This window comes from Lonchura striata, chromosome 3 (assembly GCF_050655825.1).
Source record: "Lonchura striata isolate lonStrDom1 chromosome 3, ASM5065582v1, whole genome shotgun sequence".
Taxonomy (NCBI): domain Eukaryota; kingdom Metazoa; phylum Chordata; class Aves; order Passeriformes; family Estrildidae; genus Lonchura; species Lonchura striata.
Genome location: NC_140705.1, coordinates 84,092,041 through 84,119,857, shown reverse-complemented (window position 1 = coordinate 84,119,857; position 27,817 = coordinate 84,092,041). Strand labels below are relative to the sequence as shown.

General features: G+C 39.2%; 1 protein-coding gene across 2 annotated transcripts in view; it reads right to left on the bottom strand.

Annotated features, from left to right (window-relative positions):
- Positions 1 to 26,444, bottom strand: part of PLD5 (phospholipase D family member 5) — a 177,590-nt gene extending 151,146 nt beyond the window's left edge. The window contains exons 1-2 of one of the 2 annotated variants that reach the window (XM_021550467.3): positions 25,990 to 26,444; positions 22,166 to 22,351 (exon numbers count right to left, since the gene is read on the bottom strand). In XM_021550467.3, the coding sequence (XP_021406142.2) occupies positions 22,166 to 22,351; positions 25,990 to 25,992 (189 nt within the window). In that variant the 5' untranslated portion in view covers positions 25,993 to 26,444. Of the gene's footprint in view, positions 1 to 22,165; positions 23,126 to 25,989 lie in introns of those variants that run through there. The other variant, XM_021550469.3, reaches the window with a different exon arrangement.
- Positions 26,445 to 27,817: the final 1,373 nt, after the last annotated feature.

Sequence of the window (27,817 nt, the reverse complement as noted above, 5' to 3'; positions counted from 1 at the left end):
GACCAAATCAGTGTCTGTGTTGAATATAATCTTAGAAATGAAACACAGCCTAAAGCCCTCGAGACAAAGGCTCCACAGTAATCAGCACTACATAAGCCATCAACATTTCTTCCCACAGAGTTTAAAATTGAGAATTTTAAGGCCTTGATCTCAAGTTCATTGGAATTAGTAGAGTTTTCAATGGCTTTGGATTATGTCCTAGAGAAATAAGCAGGCAAAAGCAGACTGGAATATAAGACAAGGTAACAGAAAAACACATTAACAGTAAGAATGAGCTTACTTTATTTCCTGAGAAACAATTTGCACACCTGCTTTATTTCAAAATCCTAATACAATTATACTGCAGGCTACATTTGCGTGCAAGAGGCAGCAGTTTCTTTGAAGATCTTCAGCTCATTTCAAGATAAAGCAATAAAACCAAACATTAAAAGTAATAATAAATGTATTATAACCTACAGGGACTTGGTAATTTTGTAAGCAAAGAACAAAATATCACCATTTTTATATGAACTGTAATGAAAAAGATTAGATACATTAATCATAACTCTGGCAAATAATGCAAGAATACCAAGATCTAAATATTTTTTTACAAGAAACCACTATTTTACATCTTTAACCTGATGATTAAGTCTTTACACTGATGGTAAAATATAATTTTATCCATCATTCAGTATTACACTTAGTTATAGCTAACACATTCCAGAGGCATAAGCATGGACTATGTGACTCCCAGTCTTCTTTTCAGTCTTGTTTTTTATGAGTTACTTAAAAGAGGGACATATTTCTTGGGCATGCTTCCAGTGATCCAATTATAAAACATACATGATTGTAAAAGTTGACAGAAAATATATACATTATTTTATTATGCAATTTTTCTTCTTTTCCATTTCCCAGCAAAGAAACCTCTATATTGTCAGAAAATACACCTGTTACATGTATTTTTGTTAAGTGATCTTTTATCAATGCAACAGCTTCATAGTTAATAGGTTTCTGTGCCACACTGTTTGCATATGCAGCTTACAATTTAATGACAAAATGTATTTTATAAAATTACAGAGAAATGAAACTAAATATTTTAATAACTATCTCTGAAAGACCACCTGTTGGTTTAAATTGCTCCAATGACTTGAGAAAAATGAAATGAGCTGGTAATTTGTTTCCATTTTACAGATGTGTTCAAGAATAAACATGGTTTGGTGCTTAATCTCTCAGTCTCCTGTAAGATCCTCACAGGGAATCTGATTAAATATGGGCTGGATGACCAAACAAGGATGAGGACTGAAAAGTGGCGAAGGGTCAGGCCCAGAGAGTGGTGGTGGATAACAGGGCAGAGTATGCCTCAGCAAGTCTGCAGATGATACAGAACTGGGAAGAGTGGCTGATATGCCTGAGGATTGTGCTGCCATCCAGTGGAACACTGACAGCCTGGAGGAAACTCGAGAAGTTCAACAAAAGGAACTGCAAATTCCTGTGCCTGAAGAGGGACAGCCTCAGCAGTTCCTGCGTCACTATCTGCTGGGGGCAGTCAGCTGGAAAGCCGCCTTGCAGAAGAGGCCCTGGGGATGCTGATGGACACCAAGATGCCCTTGTGGCAAACAGGACCAGCAATACCCTTGGCTACATCAGAAGGAGCATTGCTGGCAGGTCAAGAGAGGGGATCTTTCCCCCTTTACTCCGTGCTGGTGAGGCCACAGCTGCAGTGCTGTGTCTGACCCTGGGCTCCCCAGTACACCAGAAATATGGGGCTACTGGAGAGAGTCAAGCAAAAGGCCATGAAGAAGATAGTTAAGGGACTTTATCAGTATGTAAAAATGTCTGAAGAGAAGCAGATGTAAAGACAATGGACACAGACTTAGCAGTGGTGTCCAGTGATATCTTGCACTGTTTATCCAAGTGTCTGAAGTAAAGCTCTCCTAGCTATGTGAAGCTATGCCCACACGGAATATGCAAATACTAATAAATGCTATAATAGTTATTGGAGCGTGTGTGTCCTGTATGCCTATGTTTTAATAAGTGCACTCCTCAAAGGAGACAGATAAGAAGCACTTTATGTGGGAAATGAAGTAACTGGTAAGTAGTATTATGAACTTGTACTAGCAATGCAAGTTTAATCAAAAAATTCTAATTACACATGCCTCAAAGTTTCACTCTTCTGGAAAGAAAACAACAGCTAAATCAGTATGCTAGAAGACAAGAAATCTGAACTTGCATAATGTCACATTAAGGCTCTTTGAAGGAGCTGTTGTTAAGAATTTTTCATATTAATATTGCCTTTCAAGACTGAGACCTAGACTGTCCTTTACCCTGAAGCCAAATAAAAGCCCTTGCTCAGATAAATAAGCCTAAGAAGGAGTGTGGGTCTCAGATTCAGTCAAAGAAAGAAACTGAGAGTTTGTAGCCAGGCAGAGGCCTGGGAAAGAATGTAAATAATTCTTCATCTCTCTTGTTTTTCACATTGTTTATAGTTAAGTTCTATCACTGTGCGTCAAGCACTCTGAACCAATGGTGTGGGTTGTTTTCACTTCAGAACCAATGGATTTAATCCTTGTGAAGCTCTGTATAAAAGAGCGGTATATTTTGAATAAATTGGAGTTTTACTATCAGCAGCCTTCTGGTCAGTCTCATCATTCCCATCCTGCCTCAACAGCGACAGAGAGACCTAGCAAAATGCTAAAATGTACTATGATAGCATTTACGTTTCCACCTGTCAGAACACAATTATATACTTCAAATTGCTCTTAGCCCCAGGTTCCACAATGCAGTGAGGACACATCTTGTAAATTCAAAAAGTCTCAAATACATCAGAACCCTGCCTCAAAAGTCAGTAGGCAGATCTACAAAAATAACCTAGTCCTGTCATTTTGGGAAATATTTTACAGTTTATGCTTTGGATTAGGGTAAGTCAAATTTCACTTTACAAAAGCCAGCTGCTTAATGGCTAATGTTGATATTGACACGGAACAAACAAATAATTGAAGTAATTTGTCCCAAAATCACTGTGTATTGCAACAGCCTGCCATAGCCATCCATCCAGGTTCCTACTCTGAAAAAAAAGAGACCAAAAAGCATACTCTATGTGAGGCCAGGATGAATTCAAACACATCTCTAAAGATGCCAAATTACTTTGCATTTCAACCAACCATCAAAAGGGAGGTTTATGACTGGTTCATCTCCTATTCTCACATTCCTGTTCCCCTCTTTTTATCGAATTTGCTCACTCTTCAGCAACATGAATGCTAGATCTTTTCATCTATATGAAAGAAAGTAAGCAATTCCATTTGCCAAGAAAACTAATTAAACTTTCGATAAAAGTCAGCAAGTTGATCATCTTAGCCTCTGGTCACAAGATCACCAGCAGCAACACAAGGAATCTGGCTAACCCCATTTCACTATCAACCTGCAGAGGAGACATGCTTAAAACTGCATCTAAAATTTCCAGTGTGCCATCTATTCTGGTGAGCTGATGATTATACACATGGCTTACAACTTGTCTACATGTATCTTTTAGCATTTTTATTGGATACATCCCCAGAACCCTTATAGAAAGCCAAGTAATGCTATTAGTCCATTATAGAGAGAGAAACAAGTTGCAGTAAGAGTATGGTACCTTGTCCAAGATGACAAGAAAACCACAAAACCTGTTTCCACTTTCTCTTTAAAAGGAGTAGTCTTGAGATACTGTCCTGAGCTTTTATTCCCTGTCTATGCACAAAACATTTCTTTACACCAGGTCAACTTCAAGAGACTGAATCTAGAAATTGAATATAAAAGCATAATGAAGTGAAAATTGAGTAATACTTTCTCTGCTCATTTCCATCGCTCTTTCAAAGACTAGCCATTTTCCTAGAAAATTCAGGGAAGCTAAGCAAAGCTGACTCTGCAACAGAAGAAACTTCTAGCATATGAGGAAACTGGGTCAACATTTTGATTCTCAAAGAAGTACTCCTACTGTTAGATATTCTTTTATCTACTACAAATAGAATTAGTCACAAATATGTTCTGAAATATCTCAAGCAAAGTTACAGTCAGCCTAACTGCAGACAGCTTGCCCTAGGAGTAATCCCAGAAAGATAACAGCCAGGTGCACTTAAGAGCAGATGCAGAGGAGAAATTACACCCACTTCTTTATTAGAGTTGGAAATGGCAAATATTTCCCACAGTCAAAGTGAGGTCAAGCTCAGGAACTGGCCAGACTAAGAGGCCAGAGGCAACAAGTGAGGAAGATGACGTGGACACCACCTGGATTTACCAAGAGCAAATTGTATCCAACTAACCTGAATGCCTTCTGTGTGATATGACTGTGAATTCCGTGGACAAGAGGAAAGCAATCATATTGCATAGCTGGACATTGACAAGGCTTCTGGCAGTCTCCCATATAAACCTATAAGTATAAAAGGTTGCAGCAGTGTAACAACACCATAGACTCTAAAAGTCATGCCAACTTAAATCAGTTAACAAACACTTTAAAAAAGCTCAGGAACAGGTTTTCCAAGTGGTACATATCTTCTCTTGAGGTCTGCAAGAATAAGATATCTGCCACTGCCTCTAGAATATGAAAGAAAATAAACTAGTCCTATGTTTAAGATCTCAAAAGACAAGAAAAAAGGAAAAGACTAGTTTAAAATCCACACCTATATTCCCTCAAACCTTATCACGTAGGGGAAAACACAACTTCCTAAGAGTGTTGAATAGCTTTTTGCAAACAGGTTGGACGTCCCCTCCCTCTAAAATTAGTCCATTAGGATGCACACATAGTCAGGAATTCAGGATTGTGAGAAAATATAAGATTTGGTATTATTTCAAGTTCCAAACAATCCAATGATTTTTATCCACAACCAACAATTTTATTGAAAATGTGAACTTAGTGAAAGTAATATAAAAATTGAAACTCTTGCTACTGCCATACCTGGCATTGATACTGCACTTGGAAGCAACTCCAAGTCCTTAAAACACATTTCCCCATCAGACTTGATGTTCTTATCTTTACTCTTTATATCTTCTTGTCCAACAACATATAGGACAGGAAAGAAGAAAACAAAAGCTTCCTGATTATCTAAAATATCAACATCAACTCCTGTTTCCCTTATCAAATGAAAGTGCTCATTAAACACAATAGAAAGGGAGGCATGTCAACTCTCAGACAATGTTGTCACTCAAATGACAAATGGAGACTAGTCATAACATGTAATGGGTTATTGACCTGACAAAAATCATTACTGAAGTGACTGCATTGTTCTTTACACGCTTCAAGTAGAAGAACAACCTTACAGATTATATAGTAGGCAATAACAATGAAAAACTATTACCTAATTTCTGTAATCTTAGCTTTAGAGTCCTCAGGAAGGAATTCCGCTTTTAATGTAGTTTTTCTTTGCAAAGTGGTATGAAAACTGCTTGAATCTTTACGTAAATAAACAGCAACCTGCCTGAGATGAAGACCACAGCAAGAAACCAAAAACCCTGTATCTCAGAATAAGTATGTTTAAGCAAATCAAGTGAGACATTATGTTTTACCTCTGTTTTCAGGTGACATCCATATAAACAAACATTGGAATGAGGTTCTTTGGGGTTGGGAAAAAACCTCACCTCAGAAATGTTTGTGCAAATGTACATTTGCAAAGACTTATGTCTAAAGCGTTCATATGGCTGTCTAGAAAACTACTCATGTGCCCTCTCTGCAAACAGAAAATATAAAAAATAGAGAGCAAGGTGAAGACACTATTATTTGTGTCCAGTCATACACAGCAAAATACAAATAAATAATTTAAACCAATAGAAAATCCTAAAGAACTTGTCAGATGAATTACGACTTTGATAAAATTAATTCACAATTAGAATATCCGCAGCTTGTAAAAAGTAAAAGTGACCCCTATTCACTCTAAATACTTAATATTCCCTTTTATGGTGGTTTCTGTAGCTTCCACATCCCTCACTTAAAGGTATGCAACAGAAGTTAGTTCAATGAGCCAATGACTCCACACGTCTCAGGAAAATACTAGTGTCCATGATACCAATTAAAGTGAAAAAAGAAAACCAATCTCTGCATCAACATCCATGTATGTTTTTAGAGCCCACTGTTCCAAGGCGTCAACCACAAAGGTGCTTTTGGTGTTCTTGTCTTGTTGAAATATTTGGCCAGTTTGTATGTGGAGATTCGTGATGGAGCTTCATTTCAGGCAGAGTCTTCAGGGGAAATCAGTGAGTCTGCCATTGTGAGTGCAGCAAAAGAAGAAACAAAACCAAACAGCAAGAAGAAAAGAAACAAGCCTACAGAACTCTATTTCTAATTGCTTGCACAAAAGTACTAAGCTAATACAGAATCCAGAACACAACCCTACTACATAGAAAGATCTGAAGAAACCAGATTTTGGCCTTTTCATCTTGTACAGCAGGTCTTTTCCTCTGATTTGGTTACCCAAGTTACAAGTTTTCAAAGGCTGAGTTGAACAATCATGTTTTCCACTCCAGAACACTGAAAGAGCTTCCATCTTTCTGTGTATCCCTACAAGCGAGTTCTCTGCTCTTTCAGCAATCTTCCAGCCTACGGTTTTCCTCACTTTCTTCAAGCTTCATGGTTCCTCTCCCTCTCTGCTTGTCCTACCTCCACCTTAAAAGCTTCTCTGGGCCTCATGGCTCAGTCGCTTTCAAAAATCACTCATCTCTCCCTTCACAGCAGAGCAGCCCAGACAATATAACAAGAGAGCCTTTCCTCTGCTGCCAAGCTGCTTTATTTTTTTTTTTTTTCCCTTTTAAAGGAAGAAAGCAAGGCAATGAATAGTAAATATGCAATAAATACAACTAAACAAAGCTGTTCCAATATCATACAGTTACAGGCATACATATATATAGACACTGAAGGTAATTAAGTAGAACTAGAACAAGCTACTGTAAAACCAAAGTAACTCACAGAAAAGAGGCCACTACCAGCAGTTTTACTGTTTTCAGACTACACTGCCATTATCATATCTCGAATTAGATATGCAATTATTATCTAGAATGGTGTTTTAGGGAGGTGTTTCCTTCATGGTGGTAACCAACTGGTAACTGGTTCCTCATCAAGCTGTTCTACTCAAGTCAGGAATTCTACACTATGAGCCTGAATAAATTAGCCAGATATGTTATCAAAAATTAATAATGGCTAGAAATAAACTGAGAACATCTGATGCCACACAGAATCATTAAGTAGATAAACAAAGCAACAAGTATACTGAAAGGTTCTTATAAAATATTTTTAATCTTGCAAATACTGGAGAAACACACATTTTAAAAACCCAAAATGCAAACAGCTGTTAGGGAAGGACTTTTAGTAAAAAAGAAATCATAGAAAGCATCAGCTCAAATACAACAACCAGATTTAGTCCAAACAGGAAGAGATCTCACAGTCTTTCAAAAAAACCACACCCCTCATTCTAGAAAATAGCAGGCTCCTGCACGGTGTAGATGAATGGAGGCAGAGATCTCTGAAGTTTGCTCTTGGGGAAAGAGGTTTATTGGGGGTGCAGAAGGTTCTGCCTCCTGCTCCCAGACACAGCACGTGGCCGGGCTTGAGAGGGTGGGGAAGGGGAGAGACAAAAGGATGCTCCAGGAGAGGGGAAGCTCCAAGAGGAGGGAGGAGGTTCCAAGAGGGGAGGAAGTTCCAAGAGACTGCATGGCTCCTCGAAGCCTCCTTATCAGGGGGCTTCAAGGTGGGTTGGAACAAAGCATGGCCAATGGGGTTACAGACACTTGATGTTTTAGGGGAGGGATAGAGGTGCGGGGTGAACCATACATCTTTTGGGGGTGAGATGGAACAGTCCACTTGACCCCAGGACCCATCCGCAGGCAGGGGCCACGTCCGGCCAGCTGGGAGAACTGTTCTCATCCTAGCTGCATTATCTATGGATAATCATATTTATCTATCTTCCACAACACCTCACCCCCTTATTTAAGCAATGTATTAAAAAAACCCGAAACAACAAAAATACAACATACAGTGGTAACCTGAGAGCTAAAACAAACAAAAATTTCAAGTACTTCATGTATGTCTTAGGTACTGTGGCCTGTAAATCAGAAGGTTTTACTACACAGTGGTACTTCTATAATAAACAGGTATTTCTACATCTGCCACAAATTTCTTACTTGATCACAGAAAATCCTATTTACTACCTGCATAAACTAACTTGAAAAGATGCACTCTTAATTTTCTCTTCCTGAAATACAGAAATAAATGTGCAATCATTTGAAAAACAGATTCCATAAGAAAAATAAACAGTTTTTTTCATTTCTTTCAAGACACAACATTACAATGGCTTGTATTTCTCAGCACAGAAAAAAAATTTCAGAGCCCTCATTTACTTAGAAGACATTCTGAAAGAACATTGTGTTGGCTGACATGACAAAGTCACACTGGTGGTGAAAAGTTTTATTGCTCTTCATCTAATCATTGCCTTTTTTATTACCAGATCCATAGACCACACTTGCAAGGCTGTCAGCCAGCTCACACTCACAACTCAGAAACTTCCATCTTCCTTGCAACTCCAGAGTTTTCAGAAGTGCATATTTGGAATTCATGAGTTTAATCACTAAAGAACTTGAGAAAGTGTTGCCCTGCCAGAACAAAAATTATGTATAAACCTTGCAAGAGAAGTGCATTCTTGAAAATCCTACATATATTTTGCTCACCATATTTTCACTGGGTGTTTCACACAAGGTACATTGCAGAACATGGCATGTGATACCAAAACAAGGCTGCAGATTTGTTAGAGGAGCTTGAGATGACCGAGCAAAGGCGTGGGGACAAGGGAATAAAGAAAACAGATTTTTAAAAAAGCATCATGAAAGAATTGATGAGATGATAAAATTGGAAAATAATTAAAAACCAAGAGCCTTGGGTAGGTAAACCCAATCTTGAAGTAGTAAAAATGAAAACAGTTGTGCAACATATTGTCTTGTAAAAAATGGATATGGGCAAAATTATTTAATGACAAACAGAATTTCTGGAACAGCCCTAGCACAGACTAAAGGAACAAAGTGCATGTTGTTGTAGGCTCCTAGACAGGTAATAATTAGCATTGACTCTATGATTGCAGAAGGCTGATTAACTGCTTTGTTATATAATTTTAGACTATATTATACTATACATTAAGAAACTCAGTAACTCTTATACTCTGATACAGCTTTGATCTAATTGGTCAATATATGTAAACACCATTCAGTGTCTAATTACGAAATCACCCTTTGGTAAACAAATCTCCATAACACATTCTACATATGCACAACAGCAGGTGCAACAAGTGAAGATAAGAATTGTTTCTCATTCTTTTTTCTGATCTTCTCACAGCCTTCCCCAGGAAAGTGCCTGGGAAAGTCTGTGCCTGCTCTCTGTGGCCAGAGAGCTGCTACCACAAGTGCACAAACTGAAAAAAAAGTATTTTTAAAAATTTAAATTTCCAGCAGACTAAGGTCTCAGCTGTCATATGGTAGCAGAAACAAATTGATTTAGGCTGATATGCATTAAGTCCATACACACAGAGCCAGAGTATCTACAGTGTGGCACATTCCAGCTTTCCACAGCAGAAGTTTGATGCAGCCAAGCCATGGCAAAAAGGCTCAGAGAGAACAATATCGCAGAAAATTGGATAAAGTAACAGAAGGGGTTAGCTGCCTGCCACAAGCCCAATGAGGAATTGAAAGAAAAGTCTGCAGGGACAGCATCTCACACTGGCAAAGGAAATTGCATTGTTCAAAAGGGTAACATTTTCCAAAATACTTAAGGTTTTGTTTCATGCTAACAAAGGAATTGTTATTCAAACAATAAATCGTTTACACTGTCAAAGCCTGAAAACAGCATTTGGCTTATTTATGTATTTTGATGCTCACAACATCCCAAATAAGCACCAATCAGTCTTCAGCATCATAGATTTGGTTCACATTCTACAAATAAGTTACTCAAAAATAGTTTAAAATTGCAAATAATTTCAAAATTGCTTGGGTTTCATTCATCAGTGACCTTTTTGACTGCTTGTTTTAAGTCATTTATTTTCAAGTCACCTTTTCAAGTCATCCATTGTACTAACCAGGGGAGTTATGTAGTCTTTATTGATGTAACAGGGGTTACTCAAAAGATGCATCTTCTCAAGGATCTAAAATGCACAGTTCCAACAGAGAAGCAAAATTGAATATACTTCATCCCATATGGTTTTAAGCAGCACAGGACTACATGCATGAATCTGAGCAACTCTTTACCTAGTCAATAGCAAAAGTCAGATGTCATACAACATAATGGTTTGCCATGAAAAGATAGAGAATTTGTACAGTTTAGCAAACACTTTAAACCATGACTGAAGCCACATCTAAATGATGCAAAGAGTATCACTATCCTACCTGAATTTAGCACTATGTATCCTGTTGAAAACTCAGGGAAACTACTTTTCCACAAGGCACCCAACATCACAAAAGCAATTAAAAAGCTGCCTTCAGTATTAGAGCTTAAACACACAGCTGCAGGCCTAAGACAATTCTTTAATAAGCAGGAACAAGTTATGGAATGTACTGGTTCAGGGGAAGAAAGAAAGCAATGTGCTCTCTGCCAACCCATTGGCTTGAAACCTTTGAAACACTTTGTTCCATAAGGTAATAGCAAATGGACAGGACAGGGTTACAAACGCACATCAACTTCTGTTCCAGAAGACTGAAATCCCCACTGTACTGCAAAGGCTGTTAGAGCTGTTCCAGCCCTAGCGCAAACTGACAGAGCATTAGATCTAACTTATTCCATTTCACTCATCTTCCCAACCATTTCTATGTTGGCTGCTTTATCACTGCCCAGGAAGAGACTAGACAGGCCAACTTATGTCAGCAGCTGCCAGAAAGTCACGAGAATTCCTCTAAGACCCTTAACCACTTGTGTTTCTTTTTAACATTCTAGAAGTACAAGCCTTTCTAGATGTTTATGGATCCTCTCCAACAAACAACTATGGGGAAATAGCAGAACCTGACATGAGTCCCCATCTTTACTGTAGCCACTCCAGTGGACATTCTTCTATTTGCTTATCTAATGAATTTTTCCCAAGAGGCAACAGGGTGTTTTGGTGTTTTCATTATCTTTCTTTCCCCCCAATTATTATCATTAAAGCCGATGCACGCTTCCACTTAAATTAGCACAAAACATGAAAACAGATTATACCTAGTATCATTAATCTGAAATTATATTTCAGTTTAAGTTTGATTTGCTTTTTAGCATGGTCAGCACTAGTTTTCACTTACACTTTCTAAAGAAGTATTCTACTGGGGAACAAGAAATAATTTCACAGGTAGCTTTGTTTTGCTGAGTTTTCTTAAGATATCCATTCATTACTCTTGGCACATAATTGCGGTTTCAAATTCACCCTGCACACATCTGATTTCCTTGTATATTCTCCCTTCTGAAACACCTTAAGGTGGGCTTAAATGGTGAACAACTGGATCGATATAATTTTTTCATATTCACATTGACATTATAGTTTCTTGTATCCCTTTTGTTCTTCTGACAGCCCTGTGCTAATTGCAGTGTTCTCAAATAATTTATATAGCAACCAGCCTGATGATCCAGAAACTTAAAGCTCAAGAAAAGGTGAGGATTCCAAGACAGATTTTTCCTCCAGCTGCTTAGCATGAGATACTGAACTTGGTTTTTAGCTTCAAATCCATGATAGCCAAGCTGATGTACAGTCTGTACAGTCTTTACAGTCTTGCTTTCAAGGAGTTCATATACAACTTGATCCATAGTAATGAAGCCAATGGATCATGGTTTTGGAACAAGATCAAACAAAAGTGCACATGCTGCATTTAGGAAATAGTGTCACCTTAAACATTATCTCAGAAGCAAATAGCCTCAGCTGAGGTAACACCTGAAGTTTGTTCAATCCACAAAGCATATTCCCTTAACAAAAACAACCAAAAAAAAAAGTCAGGAAAAGATGGAAAGCAGCAGAATTTCTGTAATATGAAATTTATGTAATATGAAAAGGAGAGTAAGGCATGTTTATTGGGGCTGGAAATGCTTAAGACCTTATTAAGTTTTATATATTCCTGTATTTCAAAACAAATATGAATATGCTTATTATGGCAGGCTTTTTACAGCATAAAATGGCTTTTAGAAAACTAAATTAGAGTACAACCCCAAGTACATATGCCTTTTGTGCAGTAACAACAGGATCACGAATTTTAAGCTGGTCTCTATCACTATCTCATCACTGCTCCATATTTGATTCTGCTCCAAACAGTTAAAAATGCCTTGGGGAAATCCAGCCTATTTAATGTATCAGAATTCCAGGAAGTATCTAAATCACTATTTATTTTATTAGCAGCAATTCTCAAATACATGAGCTTTTTTACTCCATTAAACATTTAATTACAACTGTAAATAAAGATACACGAATACTGACAAAAATAAAAATAGAATGACTGGTATTTATGAGCCACAACAACTTTATCAGTCACAAAACAAGCTGCTGATTATGTTGATATCGTGCAGCCAAAAATGAAACTTACTAACTCTCTCAAAATCTTGGTTTTAAGATGAGAAATTAATAATATTCACTTTATTCACCTACAAATACTGCACACAGAGGATTTTACATGTTGTGCAAAAGTGGAGAAAAATAGGGAAATTTCTCTTCATCTTCAGAGAGTAAGCCAAAGTAGTATTTCTAAAAATAACACTCTGATATTTCTTGTCCAGGGCTAGATGTTACCTACACAGTCAAATTCATAGTGCATTGATCAAAACAAAAGAAGATAAATCCCTATAAAAATACTCAAATCCTATGTTATATTTGTTTATAAAAGAATTCTGAGGAGAAAATCCTATTAAGAAAAAAAAAATTCTGAGTTTCTCCAAACTCCCTGCAGATATTTCTTTAGCTAAGTGGCCACTCTGACCAAAAGCAACTGCAAGAAGCCCAGTGTTTCTCACTTGAAGGGACAGTGAGTTAACCACCTTCCCTTGAAACACAAATAACCAGGGAACCTGCAAGAGCCTCTTTTCTCAATGAATGGATCAACTGCATCCCTACCAGATAAGGGAGCACCCAGGTAAACACTCAGCTCATCTCTGCCACATTGGCATGCACATCTCAAGCATGCAGCAGCACAGAACCTGGATTTATCTGTTCAGGGAATATGGATCCCACACACTTACTGCCTAACAGAGACAGATCCTCAGGTAATCTACTTTTGTTCCCAGAAACTGTGAAGGGCACGTTGAAAACAACTTGACTGTCCACTCAGACTACACAATCTTACCGACATTAGAGGAGTGTCACTGCATTGGAAAATGAATGTTACATTTTTTTTGCTCTACCAGATGTCATCTAGGAGTGCAAAATCTTTAAAAATTGCATCCAAATTTAATTTTAAGAAACCTCTTTTCAGACTCTGAAATACAACAGATGAGCTATTTGGTATATATGCATATATGGACCTTGTTCGACATTAGAAGGGTGCCTATTTTTTTTCTCTCAGTAATGAAACTATAAAAAGGCATGGAAATCAGAACTGAAATAATGTTACAAAAAAAGCAAAGCAAGAGGTGGGCTGTTAGAAACCCATCTCTTGCACTTCAAGAAAACATTCCATCAGGGAGACAGATCTAGAGTTTACTGCCAGCACAGGACTTTATTTTTCAGGAACAAAAAAGTATATGATTTCCCATTGTGAATGGCAATAAAGCAGAGTTTATTAATTACTAGCATGAGCTTGCCAGTTTTTTCCATCCTTTTTATAGGCTGGTGAAGTTATTTTACCTTCAGTATTTTAGCATTCCTGGTTATGGAATGGAAGAAGGCCTAAGCTAAACACACAACCAGTCATAGCAGCTAGCTTCTTCGGGCATCATGTAGAGACAGTGAACTGATAGCATTTGTGAGGAGATAGTAATGAAACATAATTTTCCGAGTGTTTTAAATCCTCCTACTACCCTTAAGTGTGTTACAGTCAATGGTCAACTACAAGACCAAATCACTGAAGACTGTAGAGTATTTGGTTGTTTAACAGACAAGGAGATTAAGCTGCAAGTTTTCTGCGGCTCCTTTTTCAAAATGCTTAAACAAGGATGGTAAATGCTGTTAAAATAAAGGATGAAGTAGCAAAAAACTAATTTGGATTTTCCTTAATGCTGGTAGCCTTAGGACAAGCAAAGTAACGGAAAGCACTTTTCCTGTACCTACACTGAAGTTAACATCTGGAAGAAATGTAGACTATGATGTATGTCCTTTTTTCAGAAACCAGAAATCTTCATTTCTAAGAAGTCTTAATGGGCTGAAGTAAATTATGAATTAATTTCATATGAATATATAAATTAATTTTAGAGCAATTTTGAAACTTCAAGTTATTTTGTATTCCTGTGCAACAGTATAAAGTCAGACACTAAAAATTAAGCTTGTTACAGTGACTATGCCTCTCAAATATTTTAAATTTAGCTTTAGAGATTTGGGCTTTGAAAGTGACTGATGTTAAAATCATCAGAACTGATGTGTTAGATTAATGCAATGTTGAACAATTTTCTCATACACCAGAGAAAGAAGAGTTGCTCCTAGGATTAGTACATTTGTTTTACCTGGCTAGGTTTTGGGGCACGAGGGGCCACTGCAGAGGTGACCTCTGTGAGACCAGAAGCTGCCCTATGCTGGACACTGCCAGTTCCAGCTGGCTTCATGACAAACCTGCTCTTTGCCAAAGAGCCTGGGCCCATCAATAGGACTGGTTTGTTCTTCTGTTGATAACACATACAAGTAAAAAAAAAAAAAAAAACTGCTGCCCAGGATCTATGGGAGCTGAGCAAGAAAAATGTGAGAGAAACAGCCTTGCAGACACCAAGGTCAGTGAAGGAGAACAGCAAGGAAGCATTCCAAGCGCTGGAGCTGAGATTCTGCTGCTGCCCACAAAAGGAGTAGGTTGTCTCCCCACAGCCCATGGAGGAACCCAGCAGAGCAGTTAGAGCAGCTATCCACACTGCAGCCCATGCCAGAGCAGCTGGGTCTGCTCTGGAGGAAGCTGTAGCCTGCAGAGAGCCCACAAAGGAGCAGGAAGCACAGCCCATGGGGGGCCCATGCTGGAACAGTCCATTCCTGAGTGCACCCCATAGAGAGGATCCATGCTAATAAAGTTTTTCAAGAGCTACAGCTGGTGTGGAGGACCCACACTGGAATAGTTTGAGAGGGACTATATCCTGTGGCAGGGATCCCACACCATAGCAGGGTGAAGAATAAGGAATGACAAAGTGTTATGAACTCATTGCTGTCCCCATTTCCCAATACCCCGTGCCACTTGCGGGATTGAGAGGAAGGAGGCTGAAGATTCAGGAACAAAGGACTGAAGCTGAGCCTAGAAAAATAGGGGGAGAGGAGAAAGTGATTTTAGTCTTGTCCTTGTTTCTCACTATCCTGTCCTATATTTAATTGGAAACAGATGAAAATGATTTTCGCAAAGTTGAGTCTGTTTTGTCTGTGACAGTAATTGGTCATTTTTCCATCTTTATCTCAAGCTAAAAGATTTTTTATCTCATGTTCTCCCCCTGTCCTGTTGAGGAGGGGGAGAGAGAGAGAGTGGCTTGGTGGGCATCTGGCAGAAAACCATGGTAAACCCACTACAACTAAAAAGAGAAAAAAACTATTAGGTAACATATTTTCACAGCTTTGCAATATGAAATTACTTTTGTGTGTGTTAAGTACAGTAGTAAATTACTCAGGATTTGAAATTCCCCATACCACTTTCAAAAGAAAACATTTGATATTTTTTTGCTCTAAAATGTTATTCAGTATTTTCCCAACACTGTTCAATTGTTTTGGTCCCCTTTTTCCACTTTTCTGAACATTTATTTTCTCTAATTATGTTTGTCTACAAAACATTACTGGAGAAAGACACCTGCAAGGAAATTGGCATTTCGACATAAAAATTCCCCTCCACACACAGTTTGTCAGCAGTGAAGCAAACTGCATGCTACTACTTCAGCAAGAATCACAACTCATGCTAAGTACCACTGCTCCAGGCAGGCAATCCATATACTAGTCTCCTGCTGAGAAAAAGCCCAAACCCCTCTAATTTAATTGAGTTTGTTCTTTTGGTTTTAATGACAAAACATTATCTATTATCTAGATATTCCAAATATCTAGCTCCAGGACCAGATAGATATTTGGAATTATAATCTGCAGCCACACCATCAAAAAGCTTCAAATATTGGGAACTAACTCAACTAACTCTCTAGAACCCTCTGAATTGTCCTTACCTATGTACCTTCCTACATGGCACAAGCCACTCACTTTGGTACCTAACATTATTACAGATGACAAATTCTTTCTACCTGCCTAGAGCAAAAGACTCTGACAACTGCACCAAGCACAGCATCACTGGTCAGGGAAGGTAGAGCATTGTCCTGCTCTTCTGTGGTGTGACCTTGAGTGCTGTGCTCAGCTCTGGGTGCCACAATATAAGGAAGATATAAAGCTCTTAAAGTGAGTCCAAAGGAGGGCAATGAACATGGCAAAAGGCCATAAAAGCCATAAAAGAAGTGGCTGAGGTCACTTGGATTGCTAAACCTGGAGAAGACTGAGGGGAGATGCCACAGCCATCTACAATTTCCTTATGAAAGGGGAGGAGCAAGCTCTTTTCTCTCCTGACCAGTGACAGGACCTGACAGAATGTCCTGAAGTTGTGTCAGGGGAGGCTTAGGTTGGATATTAGATAAAGGTTCTTCACCCAGAGGGTGGTTGGGCACTGGAACAGGCTCCCCAGGGAAATGGTCACAGCATCAGCCTGAGAGAGTTCAAGAAGCATTTGGACAACACTCTCAGGTACTAGGTGTTATCCTTGGAGTGTCCTATGCTGGGCTAGGAGTTGGACTTGTAGATGATTCCTATGAGCACCTTCCAAATCGGGATAATATATTCTATGATTGATGATGATTCTATGAACTGTTTTAACTCAAAAGAAGACATGTGTTTGCATTTATTTCAAGACTGGGGCTGTTTTGAGGATATGGGAATGATTTTGAATTCTGGTTTATATCCTTACATTATTCTTCCTTAAATGGAAGCCATTGCCACTGTCCAGCAACTAATTTGGCTTGACTGGGTTCTACTCCTGTTACATGCTTTATATCAAGCTATGTCCACCTTCTTTGTTTAGGTGTTGTAAGCTATAGCTATGCACAAGGTGTCTTTCTGCATCCTTCTGAAGATTAAAAATCTGTCTTCTGACTTTTAACATTAGTGTTAATTGTAATGCAAGAGTAGAAACACACTTGGAAACTGTCCAACAACGCTTTTGTTAAGAATTTCCAATATCATTAAAATAAGAGAAAAACAAAAGCTGCCTTAAAGACTTACCAGTTTTTCAATAATAGAAATGAACTGGCAAAATGGGATTTGGAATTTCAACTTTTATAAAGGTATTATCACAAGCAAATTAAAGCTGTATTTTATTTATGTTTTGCTCATGCAGCTCATAGAAATATTCTGGCCACGCTTGTCAGGCACTTTTGTAAACTGTCTTAAGTCTAACAGCTGAATATTATATATCTGCCTCTGCTGCCAAGTGACACTGCTATCCTTGTACCTCATGGCCCCTTTTCTCCCTGGGTAGCAATGCTGCCAAAGGCATAGCAGCATGCTGAGCAACAACATCAACTGGTCAGGTAACAGCAAGAGCACTCAGAATCTGCAAATCCCAACACTGCCCTTGCTGATCAGATCTTCAGTAGAAAAAACTCAAAAAATAATTCAATCATTGTCAACAACTTCTCCTAAGTATGATTCTTCTAAATAACAGACTGAGGATTGCAAGGAAATAATACCATCCTGGTGTCAGGTCTCCCCAAAGCCTAGTTTTGAACCAGTTTCTTTAAAGATAATTTTAAAAATATTTTAATATAATTAAGTAAATAATTAAATTTGGATGTTATTACAGAAAGACTGCCACTACATCCTTGAGACATACCTTGAGAATACCTGTGTTCATCAAAAACAAATATATGCTTGAAGCATACCTCTTGTAGCTTACAAAGAAATCCATTTGGTTTTGAAGCTTTTATTATTTAAAATTAAGTTCTCTAGAATTCTTTGCTGAGGTATGAGGAAAGCAGCTATTGAATAACTGTCATTACTGTGGGATGCAGAGACATGATGGAGAGCTGCTGTAAATTAAACCAGACCCAGGAACTCCTATCAGCTAAAGCTTACAAGGTTAGCTACTTTTTCCCAATCCCTACCTCCTTGTTTTCCTCTTAATGAATTCCCATTTAATTTAAAAAAGGCAACATCAGACAAAGAGGAAAGGAAGGAAAGGAAGGAAAGGAAGGAAAGGAAGGAAAGGAAGGAAAGGAAGGAAAGGAAGGAAAGGAAGGAAAGGAAGGAAAGGAAGGAAAGGAAGGAAAGGAAGGAAAGGAAGGAAAGGAAGGAAAGGAAGGAAAGGAAGGAAAGGAAGGAAAGGAAGGAAAGGAAGGAAAGGAAGGAAAGGAAGGAAAGGAAGGAAAGGAAGGAAAGGAAGGAAAGGAAGGAAAGGAAGGAAAGGAAGGAAAGGAAGGAAAGGAAGGAAAGGAAGGAAAGGAAGGAAAGGAAGGAAAGGAAGGAAGGAAAAGAAAGAAAAAAAACACTATGCAAAGAAGAATTTAAGAATATTTCACTCATCCATTTTCTCTCCAACACTTCCAATACCAGGCAAACAATTTCACACGGAGGCACAAGGAGCTAGCTGAAGCAAGTATATAGCATCTGAATAATTTCAGCTCTGCAAGGATTTCAGGCAAGCATTTGCAACATCACTGTGGCCTAGTGTTGGAGTTCCTTTTATCTCTTGTAAATTCCTCCATTAACAGTATGGCTCTTCAGCACACTGGGTACAGCATACATGTACCCTGAGCCTTCACTTCAGCAAAAACTCTTCACTGGGCCTTCAAACATGTTGCAGCAAATTCATTTAATCTTAAATACAGCATCTGAGTTCACAAAAGAACAGAGGTGGGTTGTGTTCAAATCTTGTATAGTACAAGCTGTGTAGCTGCCACTTGGAAAAAGAAAACCCTACAAAAACAGCTAGCCAATGAGCCACACTATATTAAGATCCATTTGAAGAACAATTAATTAGCAAGACACCAGCAGGATGTTATAGATTTTTACTTCCTCTGTGGTCAGTCAATAATTAAATATTGATCAGTTTTAAAGAAATTTGATCATATTTGTGCATCTGAACTTGTTCTGTGCTTTTTGAACCTCTTTACCATCCTCTTGAACCTCTTTACCACAGTCCTCAAATTGACATTTGTATACAAAAAAACCAAAAACAAACCAAAAACCACAATGCCAAAACCCACAACTTTGCTACAGTTTTGAGATCTAGGAACAAAGATCTATATGTTTCTATTTTTGAGAATCTTTTTACATAAACAATTTGATACAAAGTGGCTTCAGAAGATGCTTTTTAACACATCAAACTGTATGTGGATTAGTAAGTGTTGCACATGATTAAGTTAGGCTATTCACTTCAATAAAAAGTCAACATAAAGTACAAATTGTGGCCTACAAGGCCTTACTGTAAGTAATGAACAAAATATGGTGGCCCAATTTTTCCCTGTTACAACTGAAATCAATTTAAGAAATCATTTCAATGAAGCAAAACTTAATCCCCTCCACAATGCTGAAAGAGTACATATGAAACTTCAAAATCTGTTCATGTGTACCTTGACTTGCACTCACTATATATATGCCCCTCTTCTGCCTAACCTGTCATTGTACAGCATCAAGTCTGTGATTATATACCTTTAAATTCAGTGCCTCCATAAATGCTTATTCCTTGGATTTTGATTTTCTTTGTAGGTTTCAGGTAACATGATTATCTCAGGGGAAGCTGTAATGAAATGTTATGCAAACTTTGTGAGGTGGATGGAGGATATGAATATCTTCATTACTGGCCAGAAGCGATCATATGTCAATGACTATCCCATTCAAAATTATGCATCTCAAAGTAATTGGTTTGACCCTTGGAGTGGAAGAGTAGAGTGCAGGAAATAACTTCTTTAGCAAGAGAACACTCAAAACCCTCAAACATTCATCTGACAACAAAAAATAACATCTTTCCTCTATAAGTAAAATAGAATTTATAAATAAATAGACATTTTATTTATATTCATGCAATAGCCTGCCTGTTACAACATGTATGAGCAATGCAGTTGTCTTAAATCATAAAACAAAGTATTTCATGTATCTGCTGTTAGCGTATCAGTGTACTTTGGGGTAGTCACAATAAATGTTAATTAAATAAATATTTTATTGAAATCAAGGGATATCAATGGTCCAATTTTTTGTCTTTGCATTGTTCAAATAGGCTGTGGGAGTAAAAAAAATTGGATCAAATGAGAGGGAAACCCCCAGAAGAACATGCATTACAGATTACAGAGAAAGCTTTTCACACAAATGATGCAGGGATATTGAAGACTACTATTGTGACAAAACACTGACTTAATAACTGACTTAATAAAAATAACAATAACCCCCAGGAACAACAACTACCAAAAAAAAAAAAAAAAAAAAAACAAACAGCAACAAAACCACACACAAAATAAAGGTTTTGCACTTTCAGTCTTTAAACAAGTTAATGCCTATTTTCTTTCTTCCTGCTAATGTTGTGATAAGGTTTAATATACAGGTATCTGACCATTCAGCTACCAGATATCAAACTGCTGACAGATTAATCCCCCCTGTAATCAATAATTATTTATTTGATCACAGATATCAACATGTAGCAAAATCTGTTACAAAAGACACAGCTCAGATTTCTGTGCTTTCGATGTTTTAGTTGTACTGAGATAAGGCACTGACCTTTATTCTTGATTGACAATGGGAGAATACTCCACTTACAAGCTTACTACTGTGAAGCCTTGTTGTCAGTGTGAAGAATCAAAAAATTGTGTTAAAAGGCAGACAGAATTCAATACCTTCCTCAACATTTGGAATGTGACCTTTCCAAAAGATCATCAGTTCTTGTCATTTCCCCGGAAGTACAAACAACTCAAGATTTCACTAAGAGGGATAAAATACTCTCTGCAAGTTAGGGGGAAGGGAGGGTTATTAGTCTATGAACTACTGGGTAAAGGACCTTATTTCAGGTTTCATCTTCAAAGGGCTCTACTATGCCATCTAGGATTTTCAGGTAATAAAGACAATTTACCCTTCTTATCAGACCATTTCCATTCAAAGAGACTTGAGGTGGCTGTACTACAAGAAATATTTTCCTGTGCCTCTTGAAGTCAATGTGACTGTGATTGCAAATTACTCACTAATGTAAAGAATAGCAGACTGTTGCATTATGCAAGCCCATCCACATTCTTTTGCATCCCTGTAAATGCAGCTACTTTCCTGTCTTGATTGTACTGTACACTCTAACAAAGGGTTTCACCTGATAAGCTATTCAGGAAACTTACATAGCATGCAGGTCATCTCAATCCATTTCCTTGCTGCTACAAGTAACATGAAGAATGCTTTCAAACATCATCTGAGACAGGAACATTTTGAAGTACCTTAAATTCTCATAAAATATTCACTAGAGCTATTCACAGTATCAGTCCTATTGTGGCCTCAAACCCAGTTAAGTCATGTACTACTGCTGCAGCAAGAAATGTCTTGAAGGAAATCTTTACCCCACATAGGTAGAGTATGTTCAAAGTCCCATGCATGGAGAAGAAAAAGATGGGGGAGAGGGAGAATGAAAATTGCATCTAAAATTAAAAACAAAACAAACAAACAAAAAAAACCAACCACCAGCTATTTGCTTTTAGCTATTCTAGAACTACATTATAATCACCATGAGATAAATGTTCTAACCTCCATCTGCACCATCCCAATCTTTCTCCTCCCACATCAGTGCTGAATTTGCTGGAAGAGAAGAAGGAATCAGCAAAAACATTTCCAGTTAGAAGAAGACTTGCATGTAGTCTGGAACAGTACTGACATCCCATTTACCTAAGATCTGACCACTATGGGACCTCTAAATAGCTCCTTTCTCTATCATTTGGGAAATACCAAGCCCAACTACTGGAGCAACACTTTTCTTCTGGAGTCCCAGATGGCAGACAGCCTAATAGAGTATCTAGACAGAGGTTTAGAAATTAAAAATAAATAAATAAAAAGTGGGGGGAGGGAAAAAGAAGCTGGCTTACGTGCTCCAGTTTGTCTTTCCTCCTCAGCCAGACACTGGCACTGTAGTCCTGCTGCTTGACAGTGCTGTAGAAGTTCGCACCTACTCTGGTGAGGCTTGGGGAAGGCTCCCTGGGTCTGCTCTTCAGCCTCATCTGCTCGAAGCCCTCATGGGGGGATGAGGAGAGCCAGTCATGCCTGACTTCCATCTTGACATGACAAGGCAAAGTCCAAGGGAAAAAAAATCAAAAGAATCAAGAAATTAAGAGGTACTAAACGAAGATGGTCCAAAAGGGAATAGGATGGGGGGAGAAGAAAGAGAAGGAAAAAAACCCCAAAACCTTGAAACCAGAAAATGGTAAAGAGAAGGGGAAGACAAGCAGAAATAAGGTAAGAGTGAAGGGAGAAAGAAAGGCTGCAGGTATGAGAGAGGAGGGGGCTGGGAGAGATGAAGGGGCACTCGGGAAAGAAGACGCTCCAAGATGCAGCTGCTTGTTGCCCTGGCCGCCAGGAAGCTGCAGTCTAGGACCGAGGCAAGGGGAAGCAGCCGCCTGCGGCTCTGCCCGGGACGGCGGCGAGGGGCGGCGCGGCCCCGGCAGCCGGGCCGGGCGGGGCCGCCGCCTCCAGCCCGCCTGCAGGTTGGCGCAGTGGAGGGGCCGCCGCCGCCCGGGGATCAGCCCGGCTCCTCCCCCGCCTCCCCTCCCCGCAGCCAGCTCCGGGGGAGCGGCCAGCGGCACGGAGAGCCCGTTCCTTTCCACAGGAGCTGCCGCCGCCCTCCTGGGATCCCCGGGCCTCTGGGGAACTTGTCTCGTCCGCTCTCCCCTCGTCCCGCTGGCACCGACCCGCCCGCAGCCCGCCGAGGGCTGGGCGGCCGCTTGCCACTCCCTCTCCTGCAAGCCTTTGTCCGATCTCGCCACGGCGGAGGCTCCCGGGACCGCCGCCGCTGCCCTGCCCAGCCCATCCCGGGGTGGGCTGTGCCCCTCAGCCCGCCCGGCCCCGCCGCGGCCGCCGGGGGATGCGGGGCTGCGGCCGCCGCGCCGCTCTCCCGCAGCAGCTCGCTGTCACCGCGTCCCCTCCCTCCCTGGGCAGGGGCTCCCGGTTTTCTCAGGCGTAACCAGACCGAGCTGTCGGTCCTTTCGCCGGGGCAGCCAGCAGCGCACCTCCCCTGACCGGGAGGCGAAAGCCCCGGCTGGGCTCCGGTCCAGGTCCGAGTCCCGCCTGGAAGACCCCGCCGCCGCAGCGGCTCAGCCAGCACCAGCCCTCAGAAACCGACTCTCTCCTGTCGTCCCCATGGACAGAGTCGCTGGGATGCCCACATTCGTAGATCCCTGGCATCTAGGATTTCTTTCATAAAAAGACCCTCTAGGGTGGTTTCTATAGTCCGCTATCACCTCTTTTAGTGGAAGTTGATGTGTGTTGCTATTTAGCTCAAACGTGTTTCAGCAGAAAAAAGGACTTTCCTTTTTCACTCTACGAAAAGCCACCTTGCTAATTGCCCACACACTCTGTAAAGCTATATTAGGCATAGACAAGAAAACTTTCTCACGCTGTGCATCAAGAAATATTTACTGGAGCTCAGAACAACATTTCAGTTTCCTGGTCAATATCTCTCATCAGGCAAGTGTTTGCATGTATTCCAGTCCTTTGGAAATAGGTGTCTCTATGAGTATGTCTGATTGATACATCAGCATCTGCAGATTTTTTTTTTTTTCCCTGCTACACAACTACACTGATGTCGCTATTCTGATAAAGGGATGGTCTACACTTGAATGCAGTTAACTGAAAATAGCCTTTGAATGGTAAAGAAGTTCAACCAGACAAATTTCTGCAAAAATTACAGAAGAGCCCTTGGCTAATCACTTGATCTACAGTGAGCTCTACTTCCATCTGGTGAAAAGACAAATTTAAAATATCCTTATGATTGGATTTAAGGTGTATTACTGCAAAATAACAGCCAGAAACCAGACAGATAATTAATTTTTTTCCTGTCAAAATTCTAAAGATAAAGGCAAAAGTCACGTTCACAACCCATAACTGAGGATTATTTATAATAGCTAATACTAGTATATTTGTGAAATACTGGGAAAATAAACAGAACAGTAGCAGAGGTTTGATAGGAACATAAATTACAGCATCTTCCTCTAAAACTAGACAGATAATTTCAAAATTCTTGCCTAAATACTATTACAAAAACGAGTGTAACAAAATTCCAACAATCAGAACCTTCAATATTATATACTTTTAACTCACCGGTATAAAGGACATGCAGTTTTCTAATAACTTTCTAGTTTCTTCAGTTAGAAAAGTAGGTATTTCCAGGATTGTCCATACAGCCTCAAAAAACCTGAGATCTATGTGATCCTGCTGCATGCAGACACAGTGGAAGGCACTGAGATTTAATCTATGGCACATCCCAGCTGCAGCAGTTTTAAGCTTGCACGAATAATTTGATTAGAGTTTGCTGAACTGAACTTTAGCTGCAAATGCCCATTTAGGAATTCTATATGCTCAAAGATGCACCAACGCCCAAAGGACTGGAATAAATGCAAACATTCAGTCAGAAGAAAGGAAAAGAAGGGAAAACAAGAGCCACTGAAGAGTTTCGTCAAATATATACTATCCCAAAAGGTGTACATACACACACACACACACATACAAGTATATATGTATAGCATTCTTAGAAAACCTGCTATAAATCAGGAGAGCCTGCTTTATGCTGCTTTTGCATAAGAATTTTCACATTGTTTCTCTAGCAGTACATGAAGCACTTCAACCTTTGATTTATCCTTCTGATCTGTCTTGGTTTTGCTCCTTGCAAATATTCATAAAGAGAAGTTGCTAGTGTCACTCTGCAGTTGCCACCTGCTTTGCTCCCCATCCCTTAATACTGTAACAGAATCAATATGCCACTGTACTTGAGTGCAAGACATTGTCTCATTCCCCCATACGTTCTGGATTAAGATTTGTTTAAAACATATGTTAGCTATTTGGTAGGGCTAATTCATCCTACCTTCCCTAGCTACACTACCAGCAGACCTTCTTAACTGCCAGAGGAACTTCTTTCTGCCTATCCAGGACAGCCAGATAATGGAGTCCTAAAGTTGCTTTTAATCTCCAGGCTATAAAGAGAGAGTTTGCGCCTCTTTCCAAACCCCCTCGTTGACATGTAGGTGTGCTGCTTCCTACTACTACTACTGCCAACGTTATTATTATCCCAGTCCTACTCTCACTAGGAATCAGAGAAAAAAGGCAAAAAAAGAAGCCTGCAAAAAGTCTGTTAAAATCATGTGAACAAGCTACGCCTGCTAAGCCTTTCTCACTTGCTGACCCCAAGCAGAAAAGATTTCTAGTGGGAAAACATAATCTAATGACTATAAATTTTTGTGTTTTCATAAAAATTTTACTCAGGCAAAGTAATAAGCTAAGAATGCAATGTTAATGCCTAGTGAATACATGTTATTAGTCTAATTTGAAAAGAGTAAAGAGCTGTTTTCCAGATTTTGTGTTCCAGTTTATTTCCAGGTTAGATCTATGCAAACTCCCCCTAGTTTTGTTCAAACAACACAAGCATATCAACCAACTTAATTCAAAGCTAATTCAACTCATTAAAATTCAATCAGTTCTGCAGTAGATAAGCAATTCCAATTGGCTGTATGAGCTGGATTAAACTGCTGTCTTTCTCTTCCATGCAATTTTCAGAATTACCCAAACACCTGCTCCTGTCAAGGCCCTTTGCTTCCATACCCAGAAGACTAGAGCAGCAAGGATAACTGAAATTACAAACATCACACTTACATAATTAGCAATAGATGCAAGTCATGTATATCATGATATAATTTTAACTTACCATGGTTCAGGCTACAATTTTCTTCAATTCACTGCCCATCTTATCAAGACTCAGAGGAACTCCTTTAAAGCAATCTACAAAATTTTCCATTTTCTATACAAGCAGGATGAATGCTGTAGGGGGCAGAGTTAACTCAGGCCAATACAAAGAAAAATAGAATATAAGTGGAAACGTGTAGTTAGGGCTTCAACAGATATACTTTTTTAAAAAGGTAGCTTCTATTTCTTCCAAAAATCTTATCTAGATAAGTTTTAATGGACCTCCTCCCTGTGCTCCAGCTTTCTAAACACATTCTTTTTTAATGAAGGGGTTCTAGCACGTCAACACATCTACAAGAACCTTAGACATTTTATCAGCAAATGGCATATACCTAAAGTTATAAAAACTCCTATTGCAAAACTTTTAATTTGGCTGCATAGCAATCCTTGCATGTGTGCACCTGTAACAGATTCAAAGCCTCCTTACAAAGTACTAATTTCTAATGCACAGCTGGGCTGCACACAAGCACTGACCCACTTTTTAGAATGTACCACACCTGACCAAAACAGCAGGCAGCTGTTTTGCCTTGAAGGCTTCAGCTGCTGTCCAGTTAGACGGCTGAGACTGACACCAGCTCCAGCAGCAGTGCTGGGCCTGGCAGCCGGGTGGGAAGAGAACTGTCACCTGCTTACCCAGTTCAGCTGAACTTGCTTTCTCATCTAGGACTTGACAAAAACACTCAAATGGGCAGATCTTTTTAACCTCTCAATAACACTGGCCTGTTCCAGATTAAAGTAATCATCTTTCAAGCAATTTTTAGAATTACCAAAACATCAGCTCCTTCCTTGCCCCCCCCCCCCTAATTCTATCAGCCTACAAAGGAAAAACCCATTGCAGCAGGCTGTTTCCCCTGTGTTGATATGCTGGCCATGTCTCCAAGCCTATCTGCTACTACATCCTGGAAGAAGCTGCCAATCATTGAAAGATGGATTTGCAATAGGGAAGGACCAGAGAGGAAAAAAAAGAAATAAAAAGATTTTTTTTCCCTATAGTGCAATGTCCTACAGTGTCAAGCACAAGGTCAGAGTAGTAAAACTGTGCAGTAGGAAAAATGTAAGAAAAAAGCTAGACTGGTACATGGAGATTTATAAATAATTTGTGCATTGTTGCTTTGTCAAATCCTATGCTGCACAATAGGAAACCTTTATATCTTTATCTTCAATTTTTGGACAAGAATTGCAATCACAAGTATGAAATGGGAAGGTCAAATCTAAAGTTAAAGGGAAATTCTGGAGTTGGAGGTGCTTCAGATTTCAGGTTATGAACATATCAGACACCTACCTCAGAAATAACATGGAAACATCATCTAATACTGAAAATTCCCCTGTTTTAGTCCTCCCTTTCTGAATTCAACTATTAACCAAACTCATCTGTGTCTCTTGCATAAAATTTTAACCTCAAATTCTTTCTTCTTTTCATGATCTCTGATTCAAAATAAACAAAAATCAGCAACAAATAAAAAAATCCAAAACCACAAACAAACACAACAAAACCCCACAAACAAACAAACACATAACAAACCCTAACAAAGAACAACCATGTGTTAGGAACATCATTAGTCTTGAGACATCTTTCTTTGGTTGAAATAAGGCATGTCCCAGAGCATAGTCCAGGACTGACAGAGAAATAGTATCATTACATAAACTTCGTTTCCTTTAGAAACCAAATAAAAATACCTGAGACATCAACTAATCCATCTTCCATTTTAAATAAAATGTTATTCTGTAAGAATAGTCAAAATATCAACTTCACCTAGAAGTCCAGGCCTAGAATGTTTCTCCTGTGACCT